The sequence below is a fragment of the Onychomys torridus genome, chromosome 2 (genome assembly GCF_903995425.1).
Source record: "Onychomys torridus chromosome 2, mOncTor1.1, whole genome shotgun sequence".
Classification (NCBI taxonomy): Eukaryota; Metazoa; Chordata; class Mammalia; order Rodentia; family Cricetidae; genus Onychomys; species Onychomys torridus.
Window position 1 is genome coordinate 140682212 of NC_050444.1, and position 14025 is coordinate 140696236.

General features: G+C 40.5%; 1 protein-coding gene across 2 annotated transcripts in view; it reads left to right on the forward strand.

The window, feature by feature from the left end:
* Window positions 1-14025, forward strand: part of Zmym6 (zinc finger MYM-type containing 6) — a 47946-nt gene that overhangs the window by 11740 nt on the left and 22181 nt on the right. For both annotated transcript variants that reach the window (XM_036177673.1, XM_036177674.1), the window contains exons 3-5: window positions 5734-5800; window positions 6487-6688; window positions 10451-10622. In XM_036177673.1, the coding sequence (XP_036033566.1) occupies window positions 5734-5800; window positions 6487-6688; window positions 10451-10622 (441 nt within the window). The remainder of the gene's footprint in view (window positions 1-5733; window positions 5801-6486; window positions 6689-10450; window positions 10623-14025) is intronic.

Sequence of the window (14025 nt, forward strand, 5' to 3'; positions counted from 1 at the left end):
GCTAGGCTGCACTTTCACTAATAGCCTATCATAGGCTCTCTTCATGGTGCCAAGCCTCAACTTTTCTGCCTGACCCCTCAGTCCTGGGCTGCCACCTGCCACTGAGGCTGCACCTTCACTAATGACCTCTTCTGGCCTCTTGCAGTACCAGCCTCAGCTGTTCTCCATGACCCCTTCATGCCTTCAAAACCAGTACCACCAGGGTGACACTTATACATTACCAAGTCAGGCTGCCAGCATGAGGTACAACCTTGGCTACCTCTGAAACATAGCTTTTCTGTGTTTAGGAAACACTTCCCAGAAGATTTCATCTCAGTGATGCTGGTCTCTTCTTAATCACCAATGGTTTCTTAGCTCCAGTTGACCACCATCAAGTTTCCAGTAAAGCAAAGTTTCACTTTAGTAGTTCTGGTATTTTGTTAATCACAGCTGAATCTTCAGCCCCAGCTAACCAGAACCACAAACTCTTAATTCGAAATAACACATGGCCCCAGTAGAGTCTCTAAACTTCCCCCTGAAATTTCACAAGTCAGGCCTCCATCCTCTGCACTGCTCTCAATATTCTTATCTTCCAAGTTCCCACAGAACATCCCACAGAGCACTTAACACTCAATGGCTTTTCGAGCCTAAAACCCTTCACAGTCTTCCCCAAAACATGGTCAGGTCTCACAGCAATACCTCACTATGCTGGTACCAGTACACACAGCAAGTGCCTTTATCATCTGAACTGTTTCACTAGCCCAAGAATGAAATACTTTTAAAGTTTGACTGTAAAGGGAGGGAAATGGGTGAATAGTAATAGCTTCTTAAGGAACAAATATTAATATATAAATAGAGGAAGAAGAGACCAAGGTGGAGATGGAGAGGAGAGGAAAGTAAGGGGGGTTCGATGGAGTGGTAAGAGGGAAAGGATACTGAGCACTTAGAGAGGTTTCCTTTCCTAAGGTAAGAGTTTGCAAGGTGGTTTGTAGATAGATTGGAAGGCAGAATAAAAATGCCACAGGTATTCTTGGTTGCTTGTTTTCACTTGGTAAAATTGAAACCAGTGAACAGGAAATGTATAACATGAATCCTAATTGGTCTTAATAAAAACCCAGAGCCAGATATCAGTAAATGCTGAAAGATCAGAGAATCAGAGCAGCCAGCCACCACTTATTACCTCTCCAACTCCTCAGCCTGAAAGAGACCTAGTTCCTGTCTCCTCCCTCCTTTCTCCGCTGAGCCATATCAATGCCTGTCTCAGCCCCCCTAGTGCTGGGATTAAAGGTGTGTGCCACCAGTGCCTGGCTCTGTGGCTAACTAGTGGCCTAGCTCCGCACTCTGATCTTTAGTCAAGCTTTGTTAGATCACAAACAAAATATCACCACAGAAACGTGGTGGTAGGAACTGCAAGTAATGAAAGTTTAAAACTCAGGAAATAAAGCATGATGGTGTATACCTTTAATCCCAGACAGAGGAAGGTGGATCTCTAGGAGCTGATGCCAGCATGGTCTATATAGGGAGCTTCAGGCCAGCCAAGGCTAAATAGTGAGACCCTGTCTCAACAAAACAAAAAAACTAATCAACCAAACAAGACCCCCCACCTCAAAAAAAAACACCCCAAAACAAAAATTTTAGGGAGCTATATCAGGAGCATTAGATAATATTACAGGTTGATAAAACTAATTTTAAAATCTTAAGCATTCTTTCTGATAAGTCGGTAGAGCGTGTGAATCTTTTTTTGTTTTGTTTTTTGTTTTTCGAGACAGGGTTTCTCTGTGGCTTTGCACCTTTCCTGGAACTCACTCTGTAGCCCAGGCTGGCCTTGAACTCACAGAAATCCGCCTGGCTCTGCCTCCTAAATGCCTTTGCCACCACCACCCTGCTAAGCATGCAAATCTAAATCTCAGGGTCATGGGTTCATGCCCCACATTGGGCGCCACTTGTTATGTGAAACTATGAGAGTCTGTTAAAGGATCTCAAGAATTTATTAAAGTATAAAATGGGGATAATACTCTCACTGATAGAGAATAAGGAAGATGCCACCACTGATCCAGTTGCTGAGTCCTGCTATTCTGCCCAGGGGAGCTGGGGACCAACTGCAAGTTGCTCCATGCCACCTGACCCAGTCCTCACCACCCAAGAGAGCGCTCAAGTCCTCTCTCTCAGCTCATAAAGGGTCACAAACATAGACAAAGCCACACCCTAGGGCTTGTACCTCAAAGCCATTAGCTGAAAGGAACAAATTCCCACAACAGGAGAAAGTGATATAGTACCTCTACTTCTTTGCATGTATCAGTAAATAGTTTTATAAATATTAGCCTGAAACTTTATAGCTAAGAATGACCTCATTTTCCTATCTCTTCCTCTTTGAGAGCTGAGATTACAGGCAAGGGTGACCATACCTACATTATGTGATGATAGGAATGGAACCCAGTGGCACGCCTATTGAGCTGCAAACCAGGTCTGACCCCCCCTCTTTTGTTTTGCTATATATCCGGTCATTTAGACAAGAAAAAAAAAATAAGGTAATTGACTTTAGTATAAAAGCAGCTTTATATTAACAATTTTTTTCTGTTGTTGTTTAAGGCTTACATTTTCTAACTTTCTTTTCTTGAGACAGACTCACCCTGTATAACATATCTTGGCCTGGAACTCACTATATATCCCAGGCTGGCCAACAACTTGTGGTATCTTTCTTCTTGGTCTCACCAAGTGTTGGGATTAATAGGCCAAACCACCACAGCCAGCTTCATTTTCTAACATTTAAAATAATTATATTAAGGATAAAAATGATTTCCTAGCTGGGCAGTGGTGGCGCACGCCTTTTATCTTAGCACTTGGGAGGAAGAGTCAGGTGGATCTCTGTCAGTTCGAGGCCAGCCTGGTCTACAGAGTGAGATCCAGGACAAGCACCAAAACTACCCAGATAAACCTTGTCTTGAAAAAACAAAACAAAACAAAATGATCTCCTTGTGATGATTTACTTATAATTTGTGCGCGCATCCTTTAGTTACAGGCAGTTGCAAGCTGCCCAATGGTAGTAGTGGGAACCAAATTCTGGCCTTCTGGAAAAGTTGGAAGCACTCTTAACTGATGAGCCATTTCTCCAGCCCCCGTTGTGATGACTTTTTAATAAGATCTTTATTGACAGATAATTCACATAGTATACAATTTTCCTGTTTGCACAATTTGATAGATTTTAGTCCAGCATCCTCATAGGCCCATGACACCATCACCACTTCCTGTTTTAGAACATCGCTGTCTTCAATTTCTTTCTTCCTTTTTTTTTTTTTTTTGAATGCCGAATGCCGTTTATTGAAGGAGGGAGGAGGTCTTAAATACAGGCTTATAGCACAATGGGAGAACCCAGGAGGGCAGAAGTTTGCTTCCGATGTTTTACAATCTTGCATCTAAGCTGTTGACGCCTAATATGATATGCAGGATACACAGACAAGGAACTTCCCTTAAGCATTCAGGAGGGTGGAATCTCACAGGGAATTAGCATAGGGAGGATATCAAGGTCAAGGTTAGCAAGCAAGGCAACAGTTACCCAAAACAGGGGCCAGGACCCTACAGGTCCTCCCTTTTACTAAAAATGAGCTTCTGACTTAGGTTGTGTGGGGCGTCAGCAGGTTACCTTATCTGGATGACTTCTATATAATAAGCAGACTGCATTGAGTGTCCGCCCCCCACTCCCCACCCCAAACTGGCTGTTCTGGAACTCTCTCTGTAGACCAGTCTGTAGACCAGGCTGGCCTTGAACTCAGAGATCTTGCTTCTGCCTGCCCGGCATGTGCTGGGATTAAAGGTATGAGCTACACCACCAGGCTTGCTTGCATTGAAATTTTTGTATCTCATTGATCATTAATAGATAGGACAGCTTGTAAATATATTGGCTAAAATTATTAATTTAGGGGCTAAAGCCTTAGCTTAGGTGGTAGAGTTTGTTTGCCTAAAATGAACAAAGTTTTGGGTTCAATTCAGCATCGTATAAACCAGGTGCCTCATGCCTATAATCCTAGCTAGAGTTTGAAGGATCAGAAGTTCAAGGTTAGCCTAGTCACATGAGATTTATCTCAAAGGGGAAAACAAATTACTAATTGAGAACTAAACTTTATGTCACTCATTTTATTTCATATTAAATATTCAACTAAATATTAATTATAAATGTCACTCATTTAATTTACCACTCTTGAATATAACGTAAGAAATAAGTAGTATGCAAGTATGCACTGTTGAAGGCTGTTGATCTGAGATCAGATTTCCAATATTCAGCTAAAAAGCTAAAATATCACTGAAGGACCACACCATATATCAAATAAAAGTCACTTTTTTTTTTTAAAGACTTATTTATTTATCATGTATACAGTGTTCTGTTTGCATGTATCCCTATAAGCCAGAAGAGGGAGCCAGATCTTACTACAGATGGTTGAGAGCTACCATGTGGTTGCTGGGAATTGAACTCAGGACCTCTGGAAGAACAACCAGTGTTCTTAACCTCTGAGCCACCTCTCCAGCCCTAGAAGTCACTTTTAAAAACAGCTCAGGTGCCAGGTAGTGGTGGTGACATATGCCTTTAAATCCCAGTAATCAGGAGGCAGAGGCAGGCAGATTGCTGTGAGTTTGAGGCCAGCCTGGTCTACAGAGCAAGTTCTAGGACCATCAAAGCTGCACAGAGAAACTGTATCTCAAAAAACAAACAAACAAACAAAAAACCCCAAACCGCTCAGGTAGTGGATAACTGGGCTTCCCATAGGTATCTTAACTCTGAGACTTCCTTGGAGAGGGAGGTAGATCTGCAGTGGTCATTCTGTGGCAGTGGCAAGAGGAATTCTGAGGGTTGCAGATCGTCACTCCTTTGGAAACTGGATGTCTTACTGGGTGCTAGAATGCAAATACAGATATTTATTGTTGGGTAACTTGAAGTCATTGATTTTTCAAGATCAGTGTTCAGATGTCACTATTCCTTGGATTCACTCACTCACCAGATAAATTAACTGAACCCAAACTGAAAACTGTTTGTTGTCGTCCCTTTTGTGTTTTTACAGTAAAAATGTTGGGAGCAAATATAAAAAGTTGAGCATGGACTGTGATCCCAGTGCTGGGGAGATAAGGAGGATCCCTGGAGCCTGCTGGATTAGTCTAGGCAATTGGTGAACTCCGGCTTTGTTGAGTGAGAGACCTTATCTTAATTAAGTGTGGTATAGAGTGATTGAGGAAAACACCTGACATGGAACTCTAGTATCTCTGTGCACGTGCACATATTTTCCCACACATGTACATACGCAAGCATACACAAATAAGTAGTGTGCAAGATGGAATGGCTACATACTATATTCTCATCTATCAAGATGACTTTTGAAAAATAGGTATAACTGCAAATGTTTTCTAATTTTGAAAGACAATCTTAGTAAAGATTGTGTCTAGTCTTATGATTCTGATTTTTGAGGTTTTTATGAAAAAGACTATGAGTAGGATGTATAAAAGATGGATGTGACAGGATCAGAATTTTTGTTTTTGTTTTTTTTTTGAGATAGGATATCTATGTAGCTCTGGCTGTCCTGGAAACTGCTCTGTAGTCTAGGCTGGCCCCAAACTCACATGAGAGCTGCCTGCCTCTGCCTCCTGAGTGCTGGGGCTAATGGGGTGTACCTCCATTGCCCAGCTCAGAATCAGTTTTTTAATTGACTTTCTAGTTTATTCATGTCTATTATATTTATTTCTCTCCTTCTCCTCTCTCTTGTTTTTAAGGAATATGAACTTGAAGAAAGTGAACTGAAAATTAGTGCTGTATTTTCAGCGAATGACACTTCTCTTGGTAAGAAACAAAACTAGTAAAGTTTGTTACAGTTGGTAGAACTGAGGGATGGAAGTCTTGCCTGGAAGTCTTTCTCCTCTTTTAGAGTATATTTTTCAGTATGGAAACTGGTCATCATTGGCCTTTTAAAAATTGAAAGACATTAAGGTTATATCAGAAGGTGATATATGTATTAAGGAAATGTATTTTTATAAAACTTCTGCTTCTAGTTGGGAGTGGTAGAACATGTTTTTAATCCCAGTACTTAGGAGGCAGAAGCAAGTGGATTTCTGTGAGTTCCAGGCCAGCCTGGTCTACAGAATGAGTTCCAGGACAGCCAGGGTTACACAGAGAAACCTTGTCTTGGAAAAACAAACCAACACCTTTTGGCTAAGTTATATGTGCACATGTGTGTGCAAGTGGCTGAAAGTGGTACACAATCATAATCAGGACCTGTGAATGTGAGACAGAAGGATCATAAGTCTGAGGCATATGTGTATGTGAGAACTGGTTTTTAACTAAAATACAATATTTACTAAGGGTTGTGGTAAAAAAAGTTGAAACTCTTTGTTTTGGAGCATGGTTATTGTTTTCTTAGTGTAATGGCTTTCAAAAACTAACAAGTTTTTTCCTTGAAAATGCATGCATTGGTGAAACTGACATTGCTTTCTGTTTTTGTTTGTTTTTTGTTCTTATTGTCTTGCTAGGTTTTCAGCTTGGTCCATCGTCGTCCAGCTCAAATTCATTAGTTTCTTCAATTCCAACTACTCATGTGCTCTGTTCTGGTTGTAAAAAACTACTTCATAAGACAGGATGTGCTCAGCTTTTCTGTTCCACGGAATGCATCACGAGATACTCAACTGTCTGCCAGTCTCCTCAGCCCAAGAAAACCTGCACACACTGCTCCAAGTACAGGGTTCCTAAACTTTCACTTTCTTCTCTTCCTTCCTTCCTTCCTTCCTTCCTTCCTTCCTTCCTTCCTTTCTTTCTTTCTTTCTTTCTTTCTGTTTTTCTTTCTTTCTTTTTTTTTTTGAGATAGGATTTCTCTGTGTAGTTCTGGCTGTCCTGGAATTTGTTACGTAGACCAGGTTGGCCTCGAACTCACAGAGATCTACCTGTTTCTGCCTCAAGTGCTGGGATTGAAGTTGTGCACTATGATTCCTGGCTTCCTCACTTTACTTCATTTTTTTTTGTTTTTGTTTTTTGAGACAGAGTTTTTCTGTGTAACAGCCCTGGCTGTTGTTCTAGAACTTGATTTGTAGACCAGGCTGGCCTCAAACTCACAGAGATCACCTGTCTCTGCCTACTGAGTGCTGCGTTAAGATGTGCGCCATCACTGCCTCACTTTATCTATCTATCTATCTATCTACCTACTGAGTGCTGGGTTAAGATGTGCGCCATCACTGCCTCACTTCATCTATCTATCTATCTATCTACCTACTGAGTGCTGGGTTAAGATGTGCGCCATCACTGCCTCACTTCATCTATCTATCTATCTATCTACCTACTGAGTGCTGGGTTAAGATGTGCGCCATCACTGCCTCACTTTATCTATCTATCCATCCATCCATCCATCCATCCATCCGTCTATCTGTCTGTCTACCCATCTATCTATCCATCTATTTATTTATTTATTGAGGCAGAGTGTCAGGTTGATATTTTGACTTTTCAGAACATCAATTTTTCTTTTTTTTCATCAAGTTATATGTACTTCTTAGGATTTTAATGAGGCAGCATTAGCATACAACTTAGAACATTATAAATGCTTAATAAATGAGATCTTATTAATAAAGAATTTAACTGTGTATTATTACATAATAATAGTATGTGCACGATGTTTTCTTAATTTTTATGTATATGAGTGTTTTGCCTGCATGTATGTCTGTGCACCACATGTGTGCCTGGTGCCAGAGGAGGCCAAAGAAGGCTTTATACCTTGTGGAACTGGAGTTACAGATGGTTGTAAGTTGCCATGTGGGCACTAGGAATCAAACCTGGGTCCTCTGGAAGAGCATCCAGTGCTCTTAACCCATGAGCCATTTCTCCAGCTCCAGATTTGTTTTGTTTTTGTTTGTTTAGTTTTTATTAATTATTTATTTGTTTTTCGAAACAGGGATTCTCTGAGTAGTTTTGGTGCCTGTCCTGAATCTTGCTCTGTAGACCAGGCTATCCTTGAACTCACAGAGATCCGCCTGGCTCTGCCTCCGGGGTGCTGGGATTAAAGGCGTGTGCCACTGCTGCCCGGCTGGTTTTGTTTATTTTTGAGACAAGTTTTCATGTAACCCAGACTGGCCTTGAACTGATTTACATAAGACTTTGAAATTGTGAGCCTCATTGCCCCTATCCCTCAAGTACTGAAATTGTAGATATGTGCCATTACATCTGGCTAAATATAATATGTTATGGTTTTTAGTGAGAAACCACATTCAGTACTTTATCTGAAGTAAATATGTAAGCACATATTTGATGTTTGATTGATTGGTTCAAAAATGGTTTTTTTTTGGGGTTGAAGATTTAGCTCAGTGGTAGAGCGTAAGCGCAAGGCCCTGGGTTCAGTCCTCAACTTAAAAAAAAAAAAAAAGAAAGAAAGAAAAAAATTTTTCTTTAAAAAAAAGATTTATTTATTTATTATGTACACAGAAGAGGGCTCCAGATCTCATTACAGAAGGTTGTGAGCCACCATGTGGGTGCTGGGAATTGAACTCAGGACCTCTGGAAGAGCAGTCAGTTCTCTTAACCTCTGAGCCATCTCTCCAGCCCCCCAAAATGTTTTTAGATTCATTTATCTTGTATGTTATCTGTGTGTGTACATGTGCATGCACACACAAGGTCAGAAAACAACTTGTGGGAGTTGGCTCCACTAGGAGGGTCCTGTCCCTTCAGCTCAGGTTGTCAGGCTTGGTGGCAAGTATCTCTGCCAGCTAAGCTATCTCACCAGCCTTTTATGATTGCTTTGTGAGACGGGGTCTGACGTAGCCCATACTGGTTTTGAACGTCGTATGTAGTTGGATGACCTTGAACTATTTTTTTTTTTTAATGACTTTCTTAGTGTTTTGACTGCATGTTTGTATGAGAGTGTTGGATCCCCTGAAACTGGAGTTACAGACCATTGTGAGCTGCCATGTAGGTCATAGGAACTGAACCCAGGTCCTCTGAAAGAGCAGTCATTGTTCTTAACCACTGAGCCACCTCTCCAGTCCCTGACCTTGACCTCTGAATCCTCCTGCCTTCCCACTCAAGTGCTATTGGACCACCACATCTTGTAGAAACACATATATTTTTAAGCTTAGGTAAATTTTAGAAAATGTAGACAATTTTTATTATCTTTTCATAGCTTACCATATAATAGTTATGAATAATAACGATATGTGGGATGGGAAAATGGCTCAGTTGGTCAAGAACTTGCTCTGTAAGCATGGGGACTTGATTTGATCCCAAGCATCCACATAAAATGCTGGGCACAGTATCTCATGCCTTTAATCCCAGCACATGGGAGACAGAGACAGAGGTCAGTGGGTTTCTGACTTGGGCGCCAGCCTCGTTTGCTTAGTGAGTTCCAGGCCAGCCAAGGCTACATAGTGAGATCCTATCTAAAACATTTAAAAATGATGGGCTTAGTGGTGAATGTTTGCAATCCCAGCACTGGGGAAGTGGACACATGAGGATCCCTGGGGCTAGATCCCTGGGGCAGCATGCAGTAGTCAGAGAGCCTCAGGCCCCAGTCTTTCACTGAACAACAAGGTGGATGGTGCTTGAAGAGGAATGACTTTGGCCTCTGCACACATGTGCACGTACATACATAAAATAAAAATAAAGGTGTACAAGTTGTAGGCTAGTAGAATGGCTCACTCCAGACTCTCTAGATTTGAGAGGCACTTCAGTTTAACCTCTCATTTAGTCTCCTGATCTGAAAATTAGAAATGACAGTACCACTTCCCTCATAGTGTTTTCTGTGATACTTAATAACTGGTATAGTCATAATTCACTGTACTTATATGTGTAAAATTACAGTCATCGATAGTTACTTTGTTACCTCCCTCCACTAGTGTTTCTATTTTGAATGTTTCCTTCAATTTTTATGCTTTGGAGAACAGCAGCATTTAGCCTCTCTCTAACCAGGTGTTGCTTTCAGTGCTTATTGCAATAATTGGCTCTTATAAAATGGCTCTAGAAGTCTCAGAACTAAGTTATTGGTGTTGTGTTCTTCTCAGCACTTATAGCTAAAATTTATATAGCATGCTAATTTTTATTATTTCATAGTTCATCTTGAAGATTTTAATTTAAACTATTCATTTATGATCTCAGTCAGGATTATACTATTGACAGTTGTTGCGTAGAAGACACATGCTGTGGGATGGCCACTGAATCTAGTCTTACTGACTCCAGCAGAGAGCTGGAAGTCTATTTTTGTTAAATATAATTCTTGTACAAATGCTGACATTAGATATTATAAGCCCCACTTTACACATGAGATAGTGGAGACAGTAATTGCTTCACTCATAATCATTTAACTGAGAAGTAACAGAACTTATCATCAGCACTGTGTTTCAGATGATTTATGCAGGTTTTTAACTACTATGCAATAGTTATTCCTAGCTAAAATAACATTTTAGCTCCCAGAGAGGAAGAAGGTAGAATCATTGCACATTTGTCTTTGTTATTTGTTTTTAGAGACATTTTAAATCCAATGGATGTGATCACAATCAAATTTGAAAATTCCTCTTCATGCAAAGATTTCTGCAGCCAGTTATGCCTATCTTCTTATGAGCTAAAGAAGCCTATTGTTACCATATATACCAGTGGCGTTTCAACTAAGTGCAGGATGTGTCAGAAGGTCACTGATGTAAGTGTGAGTTACGGTTCACTTTCATTGGAATTCTACTTAGGGTGTTTTTTCTTTCTCTTTTTCCCTCTCTCTTTCTCCCTTTTTCTTTTTTTCTCTCTCTTTTTTTGGGTTTTTTTTTTTTTTTTTTTTTGTTTTTGTTTTGTTTTGTTTTGGTTTGGTTTTTTGAAGACAGCATTTCTCTGTGTAGCTTTGCGCCTTTCCTGGAACTCCCATTATAGCCCAGTCTGGCCTTGAACTCACAGAGATCTGCCTGCCTCTGCCTCCCGAGTGCTGGGATTAAAGGCGTGCACCACCACTGCCCAGCCCTCTCTCTTTTTTAAAAGACAGTATCTTGCTATGTAATTCAGACTGCCTTCAACCTTGAGGCCACCTTCCTGTTTCTGCCTCCCAAGTGCAGAGATTATGCCACCATGCTTGTTAAAAATCAGAGATTTCTTTTGCATGGCTCTTATTTTGTATTTGTGTAGCTGATACACAGATTAGATTTGAAATTAAATATCAAAGCCCAGTGTAGTGGTGCACGACTTTAATCCCAGCACTTGGAAGGCAGAAGCAGGTGGATCTCTGAGTTTGAGGCCAGCCTGGTCTCCATAGTAAGTTTCAGGACAGCCAGGGCTACATAGTGAGAGCCTGTCTTGGGAAAGAAAAAGAAGGAAGAAGTTTAGGAAGAAGAAAGAAAGAATGATAGATCAATCAAAATGTGGTACAAGGGCTTTGTTGTGATACTTGTTTTCCAGAATTTCACACAACAACCTCAATTCAAATTGTTGTGAGGAGTATGAATGTAGGAGCTCTTGCTAGGGTAGCTCTGACCTTGTCCCTGATGGTGTACAAGCAGGTGTGGATTCCTGCTGGGGAGCATGTAGGCTTTCCCCTGAGATGCCTGGGAAAGGGTGAGCTGCGGTGTGAAGGTGGGAGTCCCCGTTCATCCTGATGTGATCTTCTCTACAGGGAAATGGGGCAGAGTCCACATAGGGATGGCTGTATAGTGACATGATTCAGATGAAGTAGGCCACTGTGAACAAATTTTACATTTTACTCATGGCTCAGAACTTACAGATGATTTGTTGTGTGAAATGTTGATAGTGAAAATACCTTATAGATGAACCCATGAGTAAGAGTTAAAAGCCAAAAATTGATTGAAACTAAAGGAAACTTTTTCCCTTCCAAGATGTATTTTGGAATGAATTCTTAGTTGGTTAGTACCATCATTCTATGATAATACTTTAGGTACTTACTATTTACTGTAATAAATAGTAGTCTGGTTAAATATTATATGTTTCAGTTTTAATGACTATTGGTTTTTTTTCTTTGTGTATGTGTTTATGTGTGTATGGGTAGGGTAGGCGTGTATGGGTCAGGTTGATGTTAGGAGTCTTCATCATTTGCTTTGTACTTTCTTCATTGAGGCAAGGTCTCTCAGTTGAACTCAGAACTCATCAATTCATCTAGTCTAATTAGCCATCTTGTCCCAGATGTCCCATCTCCACCTTCCAAGTGCTAGAATTACAGATTACAGGTAGGGCCAGCAAACCTGCTTGGCATTTATGTAGGTTGTAGGGATTTGAACTCTAGTCCTTTTTCCTGTGTGGCAAGTGTTTTAACCATTGAGCCATCGTCCGATCCTCTCTTTTTTCTTTTTTTTTTTTTTTTTTTTTTTTTTTGAGCTGAGGCTCGAACCCAGGGCCTTGCACTTGCTAGGCAAGTGCTCTACCACTGAGCTAAATCCCCAACCCTAAAGTTCTTATAAAGGATGTAAATGATAATGATTTTTTTAGGGACTAAGGTAGTTCAGTTGGTAGAGTGCTTGCAGACATGAGGATTTGAATTCCATCCCTATAACCCATATAGCTGGTTGTGGTGGTGCACACTCACACTCCCAGTAGAGAAAGGTGTATTTATGGGGCTCTCTGGCTAGCAAGCATCAAGTACTTGCAAATTCCAGGGCGATGAGAGACTGTGTTAAAAAAGGGTAAATGACACCTGAATGATACCTAAGGTTAAGCCCCGACTCCCACACACATGTGCATGACACTCATGCACCTGCATGTACATAAACATACAATTCCTTTACTTAGCAAATTTTTGATTTGTTAATTTCTTGAGCAGTTGAAAATAGCCTTTTATTATTAAGAAATATTTTACTTTTCAGGAATTGCCGTGTTTGGCAGTCCTGTTGCTTTTTTTATATATGACCTAAGTATCCATCCATTCCTAGTTTGGGGTTGATAATGTATTCTTCTGAACTTCTGAGGCCCATTTTTACTAAGTGGATTATGTGAAACTTCATAATGTCCATTTCCTTCCTTACTAGAAGATCGGCTATTGTATTAATGACAGTTTTAGAGTTAACAGTTGCTTACCTTGGAGTTTGGCTTATGGTAATCATTCAGAAATTAATACTGTATAAGTGGTGGTCATTATTTGTTAAATCATGAGTAAACTGTATAATTCATTATATAATTATCTCTGCTTAGTGTGACGCCCAGCTTGATAAGGAGATGATTTTGTAGGATCTCTTAATATGAATTAAGTATTGTTTCTATTTCCTGCTGTAGAGTCACCCAATTTAGGTAGCTTTAAAAGTGCTCAACTTTCCTATACTGAAGTCCAGATCAATTCTGAGGATGGCTGTATGCTTCATGGGTTATTTACATTTCATTACTTATAGTGTGCTTTGTTAATTGAGTAGTTATTAGTTTTCTTGGGTTTTGTAGCTAAGGCTGGCCTTAGGCTCCTGATCCTTCTGCTTTGGATGTCACACCTGGCTGGGCTTTTTTTTTTCATTGTTGAATTTTTTGTTTCTTTTTAAAATCTGTATGTATGATTGTGTGTGTGTGTGTGTGTGTGTGTGTATGAGATTAGTGAATGAGTGTGCATGCTATGGTGTATGTGTGGGTGTCAGAGGACAACAACCAGTGTTGGCCTGTTCCTTCTACCTTGTTTGAGGCAGGGTCTCTTTTTATTTAAAGCTGGGTATGTTAGACTGACTTGTGAAGTTCTGGAGATTCTCCTGTCTCTGCCTTCTATCTTGCCATAGGAGCACCGGGATCACATATATACACTGTGGTCTCTGGCTTTCCATGGGATCTGGAAATCTGAACTCACATCTTGTGGTGATATTTTATTTGTGCACCCCAATAAAGCTTATTTGAGGATCAGAGGAAAAGATATCCGCTATATTAAACATAGAAGTCAGACAATGGTAGCACACACCTTTAATCCTCGGGAGGCAGAGAGTCATCTCCGAGTTGAAGGCCACACTGTGAACAGAGCCAGGCATGGTGGCACATGCCTTTATTTAATTCCCAGCACTAGTTAACCATAGAGGTCTGGAGGTCTGTACAGACAGACAGACAGGAAGTGATAGAGCTGGGCAGAAAGAGGAAGTCATGTAGCT